Source organism: Neophocaena asiaeorientalis, unplaced genomic scaffold (assembly GCF_003031525.2).
Source record: "Neophocaena asiaeorientalis asiaeorientalis breed wild unplaced genomic scaffold, Neophocaena_asiaeorientalis_V1.1 scaffold70, whole genome shotgun sequence".
Taxonomy (NCBI): domain Eukaryota; kingdom Metazoa; phylum Chordata; class Mammalia; order Artiodactyla; family Phocoenidae; genus Neophocaena; species Neophocaena asiaeorientalis.
Genome location: NW_020175410.1, coordinates 4,628,192 through 4,647,318, shown reverse-complemented (window position 1 = coordinate 4,647,318; position 19,127 = coordinate 4,628,192). Strand labels below are relative to the sequence as shown.

Genomic DNA, 19,127 nt, shown 5'->3' with positions numbered 1-19,127 from the left:
CTCCAGGTAGAGTCAGAATTCAGTTCAATCCCCGGTCGGGGAACTAGATCCTGTATGCGTGCCTCAACTAAAGATCCCGCGTGTGGCAACAAATATCTGGCACAGCCTAAATAAGTAAATATTTTTAAAAATAAATAAATAAAAGCTGGTTGAGCCCTATTTCTACTATGCTGCCTGAAGTGGATAATGGCCAGTAACTCACAAGAGACAATCCTAGGAAAAATGAGCTAATTTTATAAACCTGTAATGTGAACTCTCAGACACAGAACACTAAAAAGTCTACGTTTTCTGCAGGAGCCATTCAGCACTCCAGGGGAAACTTGATTTGCCTGAATAATAATAAACTATAATGATAATAGCCAAGTGCACCTCACAGGAGTACTAAGCTTTAATGACTCAATATTTGTGGAACCCTTGAGCACCTCCAAAGTTATGTAAGCATAAATGAATAAGTAGGGACACCATATACCATTGTTATTTCTACATTAAATCTCTCTTGGCAATTTCTTATAATAGCCTGTAAGGTAGGTATTGTATGAGACTAATACATGAACAAAATTATGGAAGAAATAAGTATAAAATAATATATAGTGGTGATTTCCAATGAAATAATTATAATCTCATATTAGTGAAAAAGAATGGAGTCCTTAACAGTACCTCTAAAAAGCCATTCCTAGGTTGTAAAGTAGAAAAATGAAAATCTGGAAGAGACCCTTAAGATTTAAATGTCTAAAAAGAGTTTGAAAAAACACTTGCTATTTTTTTCCTTAGGAAGGAGACAGCTAATATTTTAGTTGTTTTTTTCACTATGAAGAAATTATAATGATGTTTACTCTGTTTAATTTATCTCTTAATAGAAATTGTATATTTTCATACATCTTCCGTTCTGCCTTTCCATCTTCCCCTCCATCACCAGCATTATTTATGCAATGTGATAATACTTTTAATGTTCCTAGGTTAAAAAAAATATCTTCAGAGCCCTGTATATTTTCATCATATTTTCCAAAATGCACCATTGTGATTGTGATATTGTTCCTAATTTCAACTGGGGTAGCTAAAGATAGAATGCGTCGGACCAAACAATGTCTTCAACAAACTTGCGTGTAATACCACAATCTCCACCAATGAAAGATTCATTTCTTCCAGTGAGTTTCATCTATAAAAAATCCTCTGAGAGGATTCTGCTGAAGAGTGCTCTTATTGTCCTTGCTTTTCCCCTTTCACCTAGCTGACATCATTTTCCTCAAGACCAAGGGAGTTTCCAGGGATGAGAAGGAAAGTAAAAATAATGTTACCTCTTTGATGAGAGTAATTCTGAGTGGGACAACACTGTACCAGGTTTTGAACAGGTTCTTCATCCTGAGAGAGGGAAGAAGGGACATGGAGAGGTAGGAGGACATTAATACAAAACCCACATGCTTTATGTTCTGCCTAGAACCAGATGTGATGGCCTATAAGCATCAGTCGTAGGATTATTTTCCACTCACTGAGTATTCTTGCCAATGTTCTGCTTTTTGTTTACAGCATTGACATTTTGCACACAGTTAATATTTTTACATCCTTACACCCTGTTGAACATACTAAATTTTGTCACCCCAGTAGTATTGGGAGTGGACTTGGACAATAGGGGCCTCTACCCCAGCAGGTGCTTCAGCAGTGCCATTTTCCACGTCACTCTGACAGGACCAAGGGCATGTGGCCACCCAGAGACTGTGTTCCGCCTTCTAGACCATACCATGGTAACTGGGACTCTGGATTGTCTGTTCCACGAGCGCTGAGCCCACTCTTCATCCCCATGGGAGCTCTTTCCTGGAGTCTCTCTTCCTGTTGGCCTGCTTGCAGTGGGTGTCTTCCTCCCTAGACCCTAAGGGTAAAGAAATGCTGTTAGCAGAGATGTCTATGGATCCTGGTTGTGAGGGTGCCTGTGGGCATTGCAGACCCCTCAAGTGTGGAGTGATATTGGGGTGGGAAGAGACAGGGAGAAGGAATGGATGGTGGAGTGGGGACAGCTGGAAACAGCTGGACCTGCCATCATCACATTCAGTTGCAGAGCAAAGAAAATTCTGAAAAGTCTCGATTAAAACCTTGTCTCACAGTCCAGTGGTTAAGACTCAGTGCTTCCACTGCAGAGGGCACAGGTTCGATCGGTGGGGTGCAGCCAAAAAAAACAACAACCTTGCCTCAGCCTCAGGTTTCTTCCAAGACTTTTAAAGAAGAGCCCTGGAGGTAGGGCTTGGGGGTCATCAAGTGGGCAGAGAATTCCAGGCATGGACCAGGTGGCATAAAGAGAAATCTTCTTCCCTCCTTCCCTTCCTTCTGTTTTTTTTGTTCAGAATCAAAGGAAATCTTTATTCTTTGATCAAAGAATGGAGAGGTACGACCTCCTACTTTCCCAGTACATGCTCTCCCTGACAGGCCGTGGCAGGGCTCCTTTCTACGGGTCTTGTCAGCGGGGGAGAGGGCGGAGTTCTTGCGGGTTGGCGCAGGCGTACTGCTCACGGCTCCTGCCGGCAGTGCCGGTGCAGCGCGTCTGCGCACAGCCCACCACCGCCATCTTGAACTGCGGGGTCGTGCGCGGCCCTTCTGCGCACAGCCAGCCAAGCCGAGGTGTCAGGCGCGGAAGCTCGGCACTGGGAGCTCCGGTCAGAAGGGCTGGGTGTGTGGACTCTGCGTGCGGCCCCCTGTGAGCAAATGAAACCGGACTAAGCCCAAAGGAGAAAAAAAAGGTTAGACTTGACTTTATTGCCCACATTCTGTTTTTATTTCCTGGGAATTGTTAATGGGCTTTGCCGGTGACAGATCCCTCCTCTGCCTTTTGTCCTGCTCCTCATTCTTGAGGGGCGCTGATGGGCACAGGTTGTTTACTGTAACTGCTTCCTGCTAAGTATGGGTGTTGTCATAACCCGGGGTGGAGAAGCAGGACTTCTCCCCAGCTACTTTTAGGTATGTTTGATGGTCCCAAGGCCTCAGCTCTAACTTTTTGTATCCCTAGTAACCACCTTTTGCTTTACCTTTTGGAGACAAAGGACACTAGACAATTTAATATACCTGGCCCAAATATTAGCGAGAGAATAACGGTCACATGTCAAATTTTCCTAAAAATAAAGGTATCTAGGTCTTTTGCCTGTAGGCAAATGTGACCTGATGTCGAGGCTCTTTGCTCTGGCCCTAATATCCCTGGTTACACTTTGGTTGTGGTTTGTTTTTTTTTTTTTTTTTGCGGTACGCGGGCCTCTCACTGTTGTGGCCTCTCCCGCTGTGGAGCACAGGCTCCGGACGCGCAGGCTCAGCGGCCATGGCTCACGGGCCCAGCCGCTCCGCGGCATGTGGGATCTTCCTGGACCGGGCACGAACCCGAGTCCCCTGCATCGGCAGGCGGACTCTCAACAACTGCACCACCAAGGAAGCCTTTTGGTTGTGTTTTGGAAGAGAAGCTTCAGGTCAGAGAGAGGTTCACACTAGTAGTCAAGGGTGTCTCTTGTCCTAGGTTGTTTCTCTGGAGGTTAAGTCTCGGGGAGCTCTTCCCTAGAATGCAACGTCCCCACGGAGTTGCAACCCCCCTTGTGTCACGGTGTTTTTGGCAAGAAAGTAAATTAATTTTGAAACTGTGCTGTGCATTTTACTGTTTCTTTACCACATTAAAAAAAATATCGTAAAGGTATATTTGTTTTTACAAAGGTAGAAAATATTTTATTTAACAGTTTGTTGTCTTGTTTATTGTATCTTTTATATTTGGATGGGCTGGACCTGATTATATAACAAGGCCCTCCCAACTTTCCTGGGTACAATTTTTGGTATAGGATTGAGAGGACATTACAGATGAATAAGATGAGTATTTTCAGATATCTTCAGATGATTCAGATGAGTATTTCTGTAATCAGGTACAGTATGCAGCGATGAGCATAGTGTAGTCAATCTCTACGTTAATCAAGATATAGAATATTTTCATGCTACATAATGAAAAGGGGAGAGAGAATGGAGATCTAATGCATACCATGACGTTTTCTTAAAGTAGTACTGCCACATATATCAAAATGGCTCTCTTTTTCTCATAGTTAGCAAAGCACTGATCTATATATAAAGTGCAAAAAATGATTAAATTTCTAATAAGTTCACATATGTAAGTGACTAGTATGGAGAAAGTCATAATATAGTATATGAAAAAGTTATTGTGGGACTTTCTCTTAGGCAATAGAGTGGAAGAACTTTAGAAATAACCCTTTATTTTATATGTAGAAGTAAGTTGAGACCCAGAGCTTCGGCCAGTGCTCCATGATTAAATAGTGTTGATGCCAGATTCCTAATACAAGGAGCTTTCTGCTATAATCACTCCCAAATGGCTGATCCATCATTAATACAAATGCCCCAAAAGATACTTGATATTACGTACAGATTATATTTCTGTTAAACTAGTGTAAACTTTCCCCGGTTCCATATCTCTAGATTCCTGGTTTGTTACATTATTGCTAAATGGTCTAACTGGAATTGACTGACTAGTACTAAGCAAATATTCTGCAAACCTAAGGAAAACTATATATAAAGCGTTAACTGGTAGGTATAGTCTTTTGTTCTTAATTCAAGGATCGTCACTAGACAATGAAGGGACCCCCAAATTAGACATTTTACTTGGGAGACAATATGCAGCAGAAACGTCCATTCAACCCTAAAAATATGTTTGCTTTAGATCTTTGATTAGTGTCACATTCCCACTACTCAATATTTCACAGAAACATTGGACTAGATGATTCTGTATATACTTGGCAGCAGGCTGATTCAGTTTTTTAAAACATGAACAATCAAAAGGAAGCTTAACATTATTATTATGAAAAATATATTAACAATTAAATTTTAAAGGAAAATATGTTTATATTTTGAACGTAACATTGCTGTTTGGTCCTTGCAGCAGGACAAAAGGTTGATTGTGTGAGGAGCAAAGATTTCAACCTTATATTGAGTTCATTTGGATGGGAGAGGAGAATATGTCTTTTTAAAAAATAGAGATATAACTTACACAAACTAAAGTGCTCAGGTCTTAAATATATAGCTTGATAAAATTGTATGTGTTGATTCACTCGTGTAACCACTACCCTAATCAAGATATAAAACATTCTAGACCTCCCTGAAGATTCCCTCGTGTCCCTACCCAGACAGTAATCCCCACCACACACATACCAGTATCCTGATTTTATCACCATATTAGTTTCTTTTTGAACTTCCTGTAAATAGGCTCATACATCATGTACTCTTTTGTGTCTGGCTTATTTCACTCAGCATTAAGTTTGTCAGATTCATACATGTTGTGTGTATCAGTAATAAGTTGTTTTTTATTACTGTGCAGGAATTGGTAGGTCAAGGATTATAATTATGTATGGCATTTGTAGGAAAAGGCAAATATTTTCCCAAATTGGTGATAACAGTAAAACTTCTGTTTGGTCCACACCCGCACACATCCTTTTTTGGTCTTTTTCATTTTAGCTATTCTGGTGGATATGGAGTGGTTTTATCTTGCAGTCCTCTGAAAACTGATATTTTGAGGATCTTTTTATATATTTATTGTCTATTTTGATATTCTCTTTTAGGAAGTTTTGTTTAAATCTTACCCATTAGCAATTGAATGTTCTTTTTCTCACTTAATAGGAATTCTTTGTATGTTCTGTTGATACATATGTATTGAGGTTATTTTCTCTCAGTTTTATCTTACCTTTCATTCTCTTGAAAATTTAGTTTACTGAACAGTTATTAATTTTAACAAATGTCAGTATTTTTATGGCTACTGCATGGATGTATTTTATTTTTATTTATGTAGAGGCTTCGTTGTTTAGCTTTCACATAAGTCTATGACCAATATCTGAATAATTTTGTATGTGGTATAAAATACAGGTCCAGGTTCTTTTAAAGATAAATATGTGTAGTCCAGTGCCATTATTGAGAAGATTGTCATCTATGAAGCTGCAGTTGAGACACATGCAAGGACCAATTACAGACATAGCATTTCCTTTGGAGGAGACTGAACCTGTCAAAAAAAAAAAAAGAAAGAAAGAAAGAGAAACAGGGACATTCTGAAAAATGTCTCTTTATTTGGTATTAGGGACATTTTGGTTTTGGATTAAGAGATAAATTCTGAAAAATGTATATTAATATTCTAAAATAAAAAGTTTATTTAAAAATGTATGCAGATTTCCAGTTTCAACTCTGACATGCAAGGAAATTAGAAGTCACCACTCATAAGAAAAATCATGAAAAATAATTTGAAAATCAATGACTTATCTTGGGCTTATTGGAGAACTGAGGTTACGGGGCAAACCACCATGTAAAATCTGGAGAGATAAGCAAATATAAAGAATCATAGATAAAATAGATTTTCTGCTTATAGGAGCAGGAGCTGCTGTAGCTAGAGACTGGTAGGGACACTTAAATGTCACTTTGATGAACTGTGGGAGGCAGACCTAAACTAGTGTGAGAAGGAGAGACTTCTGAGGTCCACAGGCTACAGAGGGTCCCCACACTTTTCCTGGGTTTTACTTACGTTTTATCTCTACATTCACTGAACTTGTCTTCTCCTCCGGTCAGTGTGCTGTTAAAATTATTCGATAAGTTATTAATTCAGATACTATATTTTGCTGTTCCATTGTCCTAAAATGTCCATTAGGATTTTTGTTTGTTTGTTTGTTTGTTTGGGGTACGTGGGCCTCTCACTGTTGTGACCTCTCCTGTTGCGGAGCACAGGCTCCGGACGCGCAGGCTCAGCGGCCATGGCTCATGGGCGCAGCCGTTCCGCGGCATGTGGGATCTTCCCGGACTGGGGCACGAACCCGTGTCCCCTGCATTGGCAGGCGGACTCTCAACCACTGCTCCACCAGGGAAGTCAAGGATATTTTTTATAGATTTTAAACTTCTGCAAAAATCATTCATTTTTCATTCATTTCCTTATTATTTCTCACTAACTTTAATGTATAAGTTTTAACATCTTTCATGGAGTATAATTGATTTACAATGGTGTGTTAGTTTCTGCTTTATAACAAAGTGAATTAGCTATACATATACATATATCCCCATATCTCCTCCCTCTTATATCTCCCTCCCACCCTCCCTACCCCACCCCTCTAGGTGGTCACAAAGCACGGAGCTGATCTCCCTGTGCTATGTGGCTGCTTCCCACTAGCTATCTGTTTTACATTTGGTAGTGTATATATGTACATGTCACTCTCTCACTTCATCCCAGCTTACCCTTCCCCCTTCCCATGTCCTCAAGTCCATTCTCTAGTTCTGCAACTTTATTCCTGTCCTGCCCCTGGGTTCTTCAGAACCACTTTTCTTTTAGATTCCATATATATGTGTTAGCATACGGTACTTATTTTTCTCTTTCTGACTTACTTCACTCTGTATGACAGTCTCTAGGTCCATCCACCTCACTACAAATAACTCAATTTCGTTTCTTTTTATGGCTGAGTAATATTCCATTGTATATATGTGCCACATCTTCTTTATCCATTCATCTGTTGAGAGACACTTAGGTTGCTTCCATCTCCTGGCTATTGTAAATAGAGCTGCAAAGAACGTTGTGGTACACGACTCTTTTTGAATTATGGTTTTCTCAGGGTACATGCCCAGTAGTGGGATTGCTGGGTCATATGGTAGTTCTATTTTTAGTTTTTTATGGAACCTCCATACTGTTCTCCATAGTGGCTGTATCAATTTACATTCCCACCAACAGTGCAAGAGGGTTCCCTTTTTTCCTCTCGAGCATTTGTTTTGAGATTTTATGATGATGGCCATTCTGACTGGTGTGAGGTGATATCTCATTGTAGTTTTGATTTGCATTTCTCTAATGATTAATGTTGTGGAGCATACTTTCATGTGTTTGTTGGCAGTCTGTATATCTTCTTTGGAGAAATGTCTATTTAGGTCTTCTGCCTATTTTTGGATTGGGTTGTTTGCTTTTTGATATTGAGCTGCATGAGGTGCTTGTAAATTTTGGAAATTAATCCTTTTTCAGTTGCTTGATTTGAAAATATTTTCTCCCATTCTGAGGATTCTCTTTTCATCTTGTTTATGGTTTCCTTTACTGTGCAAAAGCTTTTGAGTTTCATTAGGTCAGATTTGTTTATTTTTGTTTTTATTTCCATTTCTCTAGGAGGTGGGTCAAAAAGGATCTTGCTGTGATTTATGTCATAGAGTGTTCTGCCTATGTCTTCCTCTAAGAGTTTGATGGTGTCCGGCCTTACATTTAGGTCTTTAATCCATTTTGAGGTTATTTTTGTGTATGGTGTTAGGGAGTGTTCTAATTTCATTCTTTTACATGAAGCTGTCCAGTTTTCCCAGAACCACTTATTGAAGAGGCTGTCCTTTCTCTACTGTATATTCTTGCCTCCTTTATCAAAGATAAAGTGACCATATGTGCCTGGGTTTATCTCTGGGCTTTCTATCCTATTCCGTTGATCTGTATTTCTGTTTTTGTGCCAGGACCATACTGTCTTGATTACTGTAGCCTTATAGTATAGTCTGAAGTCCGGAAGCCTGATTCCTCCAGCTCTGTTTTTTGTTCTCAAGATTGCTTTGGTTATTAGGGTCTTTTGTGTTTCCATACAAATTGTGAAATTTTTTGTTTAGTTCTGTGAAAAATGCCAGTGGTAGTTTGATAGGGATTGCACTGAATCTGTAGATTGCTTTGGGTAGTATATTCATTTTCACAATGTTGCTTCTTCCAAACCAAGGACATGATATATCTCTCTGTCTTTTGTATCATCTTTAATTAAGTTCATCAGTGTCTTACAGGTTTCTGCATACAGGTCTTTTGTCTCCTTAGGTTGGTTTATTCCTAGGTATTTTGTTCTTTTTGTTGCAATGGTAAGTGGGAGTGTTTCCTTAATTTCTCTTTCAGATTTGTCATCATTAGTGTATAGGAATGCAAGGATTTCTGTGCATTAATTTTGTATCCTGCTACTTTACCAAATTCATTGATTAGCTCTAGTAGTTTTCTGATAGCATCTTTAGGATTCTCTATGTATAGTATCACGTCATCTGCAAACAGTGACAGCTTTACTTCTTCTTTTCCGATTTGGATTCCTTTTATTTCTTTTTCTTCTCTGATTGCTGTGGCTAAAACTTCCAAAACAATGTTAAATAATAGTGGTGAGAGTGGGCAACCTTGTCTTGTTCCTGATCTTAGTAGAAACGGTTTCAATTTTTTACCACTGAGAAAGATGTTGGCTGTGGATTTGTCATATATGGCTTTTATTGTGTTAGGTAAGTCCCTCTATCATAAAGGGGTGTTGAATTTTGTTGAAAGCTTTCTCTGCATCTATTGAGATTATCATATGTTTTTTCTTCTTCAGTTTATTAATATGGTGTATCACATTGATTGATTTGCGTATATTGAAGAATCCTTGCATTCCTGGGATAAACCCCACTTGATCATGGTGTATGATCCTTTAACATGCTGTTGGATTCTGTTTGCCGGTGTTTTGTTGAGGATTTTTCATCTATGTTCATTAGTGATATTGGCCTGTAGTTTTCTTTATTTGTGACATCATTTTGTTTGTTTGTTTTTCGGTACGCAGGCCTGTCACTGTTCTGGCCTCTCCTGTTGCGGAGCACAGGCTCCGGACGCGCAGGCTCAGCGGCCATGGCTCACGGGCCCAGCCGATCCGCAGCATGTGGGATCTTCCTGGACCGGGGCATGAACCTGTGTCCCCTGCATCGGCAGGTGGACTCTCAACCACTGTGCCACCAGGGAAACCCATATTTGTGACATCTTTGTCTGGTTTTGGTTTCAGGGTGATGGTGGCCTTGTAGAATGAGTTTGGGAGTGTTCCTCCCTCTGCTATATTTTGGAGGAGTTTGAGAAGGATAGGTGTTAGCTCTTCTCTAAATGTTTGATAGAATTCGCCTGTGAAGTCATCTGGTCCTGGGCTTCTGTTTGTTGGAAGATTTTTAGTCCCAGTTTCAATTTCAGTGCTTGTGATAGGTCTGTTTATATTTTCTACTTCTTCCTGGTTCATTCTGGGAAGGTTGTGCTTTTCTAAGAATTTGTGCATTTCTTCCAGGTTGTCCATTTTATTGGCATAGAGTTGCTTGTAGTAATCTCTCATGATCCTTTGTATTTCTGCAGTATCAATTGTTACTTGTCCTTTTTATTTCTAGTTCTATTGATTTGAGTCTTCTCCCTTTTTTTCTTGAGGAGTCTGGCTAATGGTTTATCAATTTTGTTTATCTTCTCAAAGAACCAGCTTTTAGTTTTATTGATCTTTGCTATTGTTACCTTCATTTCTTTTTCATTTATTTCTGATCTTTTCTTTATGATTTCTTTCCTTCTGCTAACTTTGGGGTTTTTTGTTCTCCCTCTATTTCTTTCGGTGTAAGGTTAGGTTCTTTATTTGAGATTTTTCTTGTTTCTTGAGGTAGGCTTGTATTGCTATAAACTTCCCTCTTAGAACTGCTTTTGCTGCATCCCGTAGGTTTTGGGTCATCGTGTTTTCATTGTCATTTGTTTCTAGGTATTTTTTGATTTCCTGTTTGATTTCTTCAGTGATCTCTTGGTTATTAAGTAGTGTATTGTTTAGCCTCCATGTGTTTGTATTTTTTACTGATTTTTTCCTGTAATTGATATCCAGTCCTATAGCATTGTGGTCAGAAAAGATACTTAATACGATTTCAATTTTCGTATATTTACTAAGGCTTGATTTGTGACCCAAGATATGATCTATCGTGGAGAATGTTCCATGAGCACTTGAGAAGAAAGTGCATTCTGTTGTTTTTGGATGGAATGTCCTATAAATATCAAATAAGTCCATCTTGTTTAATGTATCATTTAAAGCTTGAATTTCCTTATTTATTTTCATTTTGGATGATCTGTCCATTGGTGAAAGTGGGGTGTTAAAGTCCCCTACTGTGAATGTGTTAATGTCGATTTCCCCTTTTATGGCTGTTAGCATTTGCTTTATGTGTTGAGGTGCTTCTCTGTTGGGTGCATAAATATTTACAATTGTTATATCTTCTTGGATTGATTCCTTGATCATTATGTAGTGTCCTTCTTTGTGTCTTGTAATAGCCTTTATTTTAAAGTCTCTTTTGTCTGATATGAGAATTGCTACTCCAGCTTTCTTTGGATTTCCATTTGCATGGAATATCTTTTTCCATCCCCTCACTTTCAGTCTGTATGTGTCCCTCGGACTGAAGTGGGTCTCTTTTAGACAGCATATATATGGTTCTTGTTTATGTATCCATTCAGCTAGTCTATGTCTTTTGGTTGTAGCATATAATCCATTTATATTTAAGGTAATTATCGATATGTATGTTCCTATTACCATTTTCTTAATTGTTTTGGGTTTGTTATTGTAGGTCCTTTCCTTCTCTTGTGTTTCCTGCCTAGCATTTGTTGTAGAGCTGGTTTGGTGGTGCTGATTTCTCTTAACTTTTGCTTTTATGTAAAGTTTTAATTTCTCTGTCGAATCTGAATGAGATCCTTGCTGGGTAGAGTAATCTTGGTTGTAGGTTTTTCCCTTTCATCACTTAAAATGCGTCCTGCCACTCCCTTCTGGCTTGCAGAGTTTTGCTGAAAGATCAGCTGTTAACCTTATGGGGATTCTGTTGTATGTTATTTGTTGTTTTTGCCTTGCTGCTTTTAATATTTTGTCTTTGTGTTTAATTTTTGATAGTTTGATTAATATGTGTCTTGGCATGTTTCTCCTTGGATTTATCCTGTATGGGACTCTCTGTGCTTCCGGGACTTGATTAACTATTTCCTTTCCCATATTAGGGACGTTTTCGACTATAATCTCTTCAAATATTTTCTCAGTCCCTTTCTTTTTCTCTTGTTCTTCTGGGATCCCTATAATTCGAATGTTGGTGTGTTTAATGTTGTCCCAGAGGTCTCTGAGACTGTCCTCAGTTCTTTTCATTGTTTTTTGTTTATTCTGCTCTGTGGTAATTATTTCTACTATTTTATCTTCCAAGTCACTTGTCCATTCTGCCTCAGTTATTCTGCTATTGATTCCTTCTAGACAATTTTTAATTTCATTTATTGTGTTGTTCCTCATTGTTTGTTTGCTCTTTAGTTCTTCTAGGTCCTTGTTAAACATTCCCCAGTGGCTAGGGTTGGTTCAGTGGGTTGTGTAGGCTTCCTGGTGGAGGGGACTAGTGCCTGTGTTCTGGTGGATGAGGCTGGATGTTGTGTTTCTGGTGGGCAGGTCATGTGTGACCTTATTTTAGGCAGCCTTTCTGCTAGTGGGTGGGGCTGTGTTCCTGTCTTGCTAGTTGTTTGGCATGGGGTGTCCAGCACTGTAGTTTGCTGGTCGTTGAGCGGAGCTGGGTCTTGGCATTGAGATGGAGGTCTCTTGGAGATTTTTGCCATTTGATATTACGTGGAGCTGGGAGGTCTCTGGTGGTCCAGTGTCCTGAACTTGGCTCTCCCACCTCAGAGGCATAGACCTGATGCCTGGCCAGAGCACCAAGACACTCATCCACACGGCTCAGAATAAAAGGGAGAAAAAAAGAAAGAAAGAAAGAAAGAAAAAATAGAATAAAATAAAGGTATTAAAATATAATAATTAAAAATTAAAAAAAAATTAAAAGTAATTTAAAAAAAAGAAAGAAAGAATGAAGAGAGGAACGAAACCAAAAAACAAATCCACCAGTGATACCAAGCACTAAAAACTGTACTCCAGCTAAAAACTGGACTCCCTCCCGGCTAGCTGTGGTGCACTAGCCCCTTCAGGCTCTCTTCACGCCGCCAACCCCAGTCATCTCCCTGGGATCCGACCTCCAAAGCCCGAGCCTCAGCTCCCAGCCCCGCCCGCCCCAGCGGGTGAGCAGACAAGCCTCTCGGGCTGGTGAGTGCTGGTCGGCACCGATCCTCTGTGCGGGAATCTTTCCGCTTTGCCCTCTGCACCCCTGTTGCTGCGCTCTCCTCCCTGGCTCCGAATCTCCGCGCCCCTGCCCCCAGCAGTCTCCACCCATGAAGGGGCTTCTTAGTGTGTGGAAACCTTTCCTCCTTCACAGCTCCCTCCCACTGGTGCAGGTCCCGTCCCTATTCTTTTGTCTCAGTTTTTTCTTTTGCCCTACCCAGGTACGTGGGGAGTTTCTTGCCTTTTGGGAGGTCTGAGGTCTTCTGCCAGCGTTCAGTAGGTGTTCTGTAGTTGTTGTTCCACATGTAGATGTATTTCTCACGTATTTGTGGGATGGAAGGTGATCTCCATGGCTTACTCTTCCGCCATGTTGAAGGTCTGTCTCCCCCTTTATTATATTATTCACAGTAATTCTGAAGTCTTTTTCTGCAACTCCATTTCCTTAATTATATCTGGGTCTGGACCTATTGACTATTTTACATCTCGAATATAAGTGATTACCTGTTGTTTCTGTTGTTGTTTTTGCTTGTGTAGTAATTTTTAATTTTATGTTAAGCAGTGTGAATTCTTGTATGTGGGAGTTCTTGATTGTATTATATACTCTTCTAGATTTTGTCATATTTTGCTCTGGCAAGCAGTAAATTACCAGCACCTACTTTGAATGACTTAATTTAAGGACGTGTGGCCCTGATCTATGCTGGTTATATTCTTACTCCTGGTTTTTTGTCCTCACTTGTAAGGCTGACCTTCCTAGACTAAAAGGCCTGTTTGTGATGGACTTTCTGTTCTAGTGGGCCCAAAATCCAGTCTGTGCAGCTTCTAAAATCTCTAATCAACCTTTCAGTATCCCAACAGCTATTCTCTGGTATATCTCCCAGTGCTTCATAATAAACATGCAAACCTTATGTATTGGCCAATGACCAGAGGTATATATATATTTTTAAATAAATTTATTTATTTATTTTTGGCTGCATTGGGTCTTCGTTGCTGTGCACGGGCTTTATCTACTTGCAGCGAGCGGGGCTACTCGTCATTACGGTGCGTGGGCGTCTCATTGCAGTGGCTTCTCTTGCTGCGGAGCACAGGCTCTAGGCATGCAGGCTTCAGTAGTTGTGGCACACTGGCTCTGTAGTTGCAGCTTGCGCGCTCTAGAGCACAGGCTCAGTAGTTGTGGTGCACAGGCTTAGTTGCTCTGCAGCATGTGAGATCTTCCCGGACCAGGGCTCAAACCTCTGTGGCCTGCATTGGCAGGTGGATTCTTAACCACTGTGCCACCCGGGAAGTCCCAGAGGGAAATTTTAATGCATATTTTTGGCCTCCTTGTGTTGGCCTCTTTCTCTTTAGTATTCTGATCCTCAAATCCCACTGACTATGTAATCCTGAACTCTGATCTTTGTTTTCTTCACCCAGTGAGACTGTACTCTCTGATTGGGCTCTATTTTCCTGGCTAACAACAGTTTGGAAAATGCCTCAGTGAAAAAGCCAGTGAGTGCAGGGCTCACCTCATCTTCCTCACTTCTCTCAAGGATCATAGATAGCCCTGGGTGGTAGCTTTTCAGTGCCTAAAAATTGTTGTTTTTTAAATTTAGAATTTTTTCCAGTTTTTATTGTATTCACAATAGGAGTTCAAATCTGTTCCTAGCTACTCCACGGTAGCCAAAACCAGTCATTAAAATTTAAAAACGTATCTCTTACAAGAGAAAACATATTTTTATTTTAATATGTATTTTCAATCAGATAATATAACATTTTAGCTATTTTTGAAATTTTGCATTTTAGTCTACAACCTTTTTCTCCCTAAAGACTGTAAGATGTAATGGAATAGAGGACAAGAACTCAAATGTTAAATAATAACGCAGAATGTCTGTTTCCTCTGAAATATAAAATAATACAAGAAACTGTCATTTTAAAACTAGGTCTTCTTGGGACTTCCGTGGTAGTCCAGTGGTTAAGACTCCACGCTTCCAATGCAGGGGGCGCGGGTTTGATCCCTGTCTGGGCAACTAAGATCCCACATGCCAGGTGGCATGGCCAAAAAACAAACAAACAAAAAAAAGAACTAGGTCTTCTTATTAAAGATTAATTCTATGTGGTGAATAGTTGGCCCCAAACCATCAAATTTCTTGAGAAGATAAATGACTGTTTGAGGTAGTCAGGGGCCTAGGAGGAAAAAAAAGTGATCAATTCAAATTGGGTGTTTTGAGGAGTGTTTAATAAAATGACTGTTTTTTAAAACTATGTGGACAAAGAATAGGGAAACCACAAGAAGTAGTGCTGTACCTTGAGACTAGTGAATCATGGCACTAATACCACCCTTAGAACAGAAGGAGCAAAAAGACAGAAAGGTCTGTTTTGAGAGGAATTCCTTGACAGGAGCGGAGATCTTTAGTCAAGGGGCTTGCCAACCCATTTCACCCCACAGGAAGGAAGTCGAAGAAAAACCACATTCAGACTTCATTTTCGTCCTTTCCTCTAACCTCCTTCTGGGGCTTACCCAATTGAATAGAATGTCAGAGGACAAGGGAACTTGCTAATGTAATCCACACAAGTTCAGTCTTCCAGAATACAGAGTAGGGTGGAGATAATAAATAAGGAGTAATCTCTAGTTGGGCAAACAAAGACTGTCCAGCACACCAATGCCAGTTTTTTTTTCCCTTAATAATAATTTCAGCTTGGACTTATGTTTTCTCAAATGAGATAATAAACTTACAACACACAGGTGTAATATTTGTTACACCTCAGTTAAGTAATTAAAGTGAAGTTTAATTTGGGAATATATTAATTATTTAAGAATTTATTAATTACTCACTGAACTAAACCATTTTATAAATTGAAAATGAGAATTACTATTTGCCCTATCTTGACTTTCTAGCTGATTTCAAAGGCAAAGTTGTGAAGAAGGTTAAATCTGCCTTCTCCTTACTTTTGAACTCTTTCCACTTTTCCCGTTTATTAGAATCTCAGAGGTTTGAGGCCTGAGCACAGTGGGTCTCTTCCATTATAATCTACTCAAGAGTCTTAATACCTCAGAAGACTTCCTATCCTATGAGGTCACTTAAAATACAGAGTTACTTTCACAATACAAGTAATCTAAACAGAATATTTTGTATTTAAGAAAAAGATTTCACAGGAGGACAAATCCATAGAGCCAAGGAACCCACTTTAGTGGAGATTAAATTGTTCTCCAAAGTGATGATAGTTTGAGTGTTGAGACATCATATTAAAAAATAAATCACTCAGTGATTATTCTGATTATGTGAAAAGTTCCAGGTTTTTTTGTAGCCTTTAAGACTTCTCAAACAGTTTCTGATTTCCCCCTTTAAATAAGGAGAGAGCATTCCACAAGTTCAGAATCATCAGGGTCATAGCCATTACCAAATGGAATCTATTAATTAATAAAGTTGTTTTGTTTTCCTTGTATTAATTTCCTTACAATTACAGTCTATTAAGAGCAAATGCTACCTGTTTAAAATGTATTGAACTGATTTCTTTCTTTTATAGACGTAAGCAAAATAAATCACTTTAAAGAAAATTATTGAGTTAATAATAGTATAGGCAGAGGGCTTCCCTGGTGGTGCAGTGGTTGAGAGTCCACCTGCCGATGCAGGGGACACAGGTTCGTGCCCCGGTCCGGGAGGATCCCACATGCCGCGGGGGGGCTGGGCCCGTGAGCCATGGCCGCTGAGCCTGCGCGTCCGGAGCCTGTGCTCTGCAACGGGGAGAGGCCACAACAGTGAGAGGCCCGCGTACCGCAAAAAAAAAAAATAATAATAATAATAATAATAGTATAGGCAGAATGAATATATATGGCAAACCTTATCAAGGTGATAATGAATGACTAAGGTTTCAGGAAAATGGACAAGGTCTTCATTTTTGTTCTCTGTTGAGTTCTCAAGTCTTTGAACAAAGTGTGGTACATAATCAAAAAATATTTGAGTGACTGAATCTTTAATTGGAATTTAAGACAGAGTAGCAAGTAGGAGTGTCCTTGGAGAAACATTCTCAAGCTGTATCATATAGGCCAATCCATATTTTGTCTACCCAAGAAACTGATGCTACTGTTAAGAATGTATTGCTTATCTTCAAAATCTGTCTCATTATATAATTAAAATTCTTTTGAAATATAGCAAATTTGAAATTTGAGCTACTGCTGAGGACTTTTGAATACTTTTGAAGCTTAACAAGTAATGTCTTAACTGACTAGGTATATATAAGAGTAACAAAATATGAATTTCTTTATGTTAAAAAATAATGTCCTTAAATTATTTTATGTCCTTATAAATTATTTTGATCATTTGATTATTTATAAGGTAAATCCCTACATATTTCCATTACAGCTAAAATTTTATTACTAAACCACAGAAATTAGGCTGTTGACTACAAAATTTAATTTTATTTCTTGTGGTCATAAAATGTTATGAAAATTAACTGCATGAGAGATGCTTGTTTTATCTTTAATTAGGCATAAAAACATCTTTAAATGAGGAAGACAAAAGCCGTTATAGGTCATTAAAGAGCAATGAATTTTCAGGGCTTTAAGTAAATTTATCTGTTAAAGAATTTTTTTAACAAGAAAAAAACAAATGGCAAAAATATAGCCTATATTGTAAATATGTATTTTACTGAGGATGCTATCAATGGAAGGATCGTTAAAACAGTTCTGTCTTTCCTTTTACTCTCTGTTTGATACAGCTAACATTTCACCAGTGGTTTGATGAGTTGAACTCTCTCTAGTAAATGATACTAAATATGAGATCTTTCTTGCAGCATTAATGAGAAATTAACTTTTGATTGTGTTAGGCTACTTAGATTTTACTGTGGTTCTTTCCTACAGCATTGCTAAGTCTATTTTGACTAATATAGTATATGTAATATAATCTAACATATTATAATAGTTATAGTAAAAGGCTTGGCCCAAAAGAAACCTCATATCCATTAACATTCACTTCCAGTTCTTCCCTCCCCTTGGCCCCTGGCAAGCACTAATCTACTTTCTGGCTCTATGGATTTGCTTTTTCTGGACATTTCATATAAATAGAATTGTACAATATGTGTCTGTTTGCGAATGACTTATTTCACTGAGAATAGTGTTTTCAAGGTTCATTCGTGTTGTACTTCATTCCTCTTAAAGCTGAATAATATTCCATTTTATGCATGTATTACATTTTGTCTGTCCATTTATTAATTGATGGACATTCGGGTTGTTTCTAGCTTTCGACTATTATGAATAATGCTGCTGTGAACATCTGTGTACAGTTTTTTGTGAGTATATATTTTCAATTCCTTTGCGTCTTTACTGAAAAGCGGCATAGCTGGGTAATATAACTCTAGGTTTAATTATTGAAAAAATAAAACTCTTTCCAAAGTATCGGCACCATTTTTCATCCCCACCAGCAATGTATGAAAATTCCTATATTTCCACATTATCGCTGACACTTGTTATTGTCCATCCTCTTGATTACAGACATCTCAGTGGGTGGAAAGTGGTGTCTCCTTGTGGTTTTGATTTGCATTTTCAGAATAACTAATGATATTGATCATCATTTCATGTGCTTCTTGGCTGTTTTTACATCATCTTTGGAAAAGTATCTCTTCCAATCTTATGTCCATGCTTTAGTTGGGTCATTTATCTTTTAATTGTTGAGTTGTAAGGGTTCTTCATATATTTTGGATACTAGTCCCCTATCAGATATATGCTATACAAATATTCTCTCCCTACAATTGAATTTTGATTATAGAAAAACCATTTAAAAAATAGTGTGGGTGGTGAGTCGGGAGAGATGAGGAAGGAAGAAGGAAGAACAATTATGACGTTACCGGGGTAATTCAAGAGAGAAATCGTGAGGCAATAGTGCTATCGAAATGGAGAGGAAATAGGGGAAATTTAAAGAGTTATTTTCTATACGATTTGTTAATAACATAAAATAGGTAAAAGAGCTGGGCTTTGCTGTGAAACAGACTAAGTTGTAATCCTTGCTGCTCCTCTTCCTAGCTGTAAAATCATGGTGCTTATGGTATCTGGGGAACATAAGTTGTACACACAATTTTTATTTAAAAAATAGCCCTTAAATATTATTTTTTCATTCAAATTTGTTCAAATAGTGATGTTTGTGGGACATTTTAGAAAAAAAAATTTCTGGAGGACCTACGAGCAAATTTTAATGAAAGTTATGTTTCCGGGAATTTTGGAAGAAGAATTGTATGTTGCACCTGTGTTCCCCTCTGACTAGTTGTATAATCTCGGGCAAGTTAATTAAGTATCTTTGGAAATCAATTCTCTCA

General features: G+C 38.7%; 1 protein-coding gene across 1 annotated transcript in view; it reads right to left on the bottom strand.

Annotated features, from left to right (window-relative positions):
* Nucleotides 1-2,495: 2,495 nt before the first annotated feature.
* Nucleotides 2,496-19,127, bottom strand: part of VWDE (von Willebrand factor D and EGF domains) — a 72,799-nt gene continuing 56,167 nt past the window's right edge. The window contains 1 exon segment of the mRNA XM_024767018.1: nucleotides 2,496-2,702. Coding sequence (XP_024622786.1) covers nucleotides 2,496-2,702 — 207 coding nt within the window.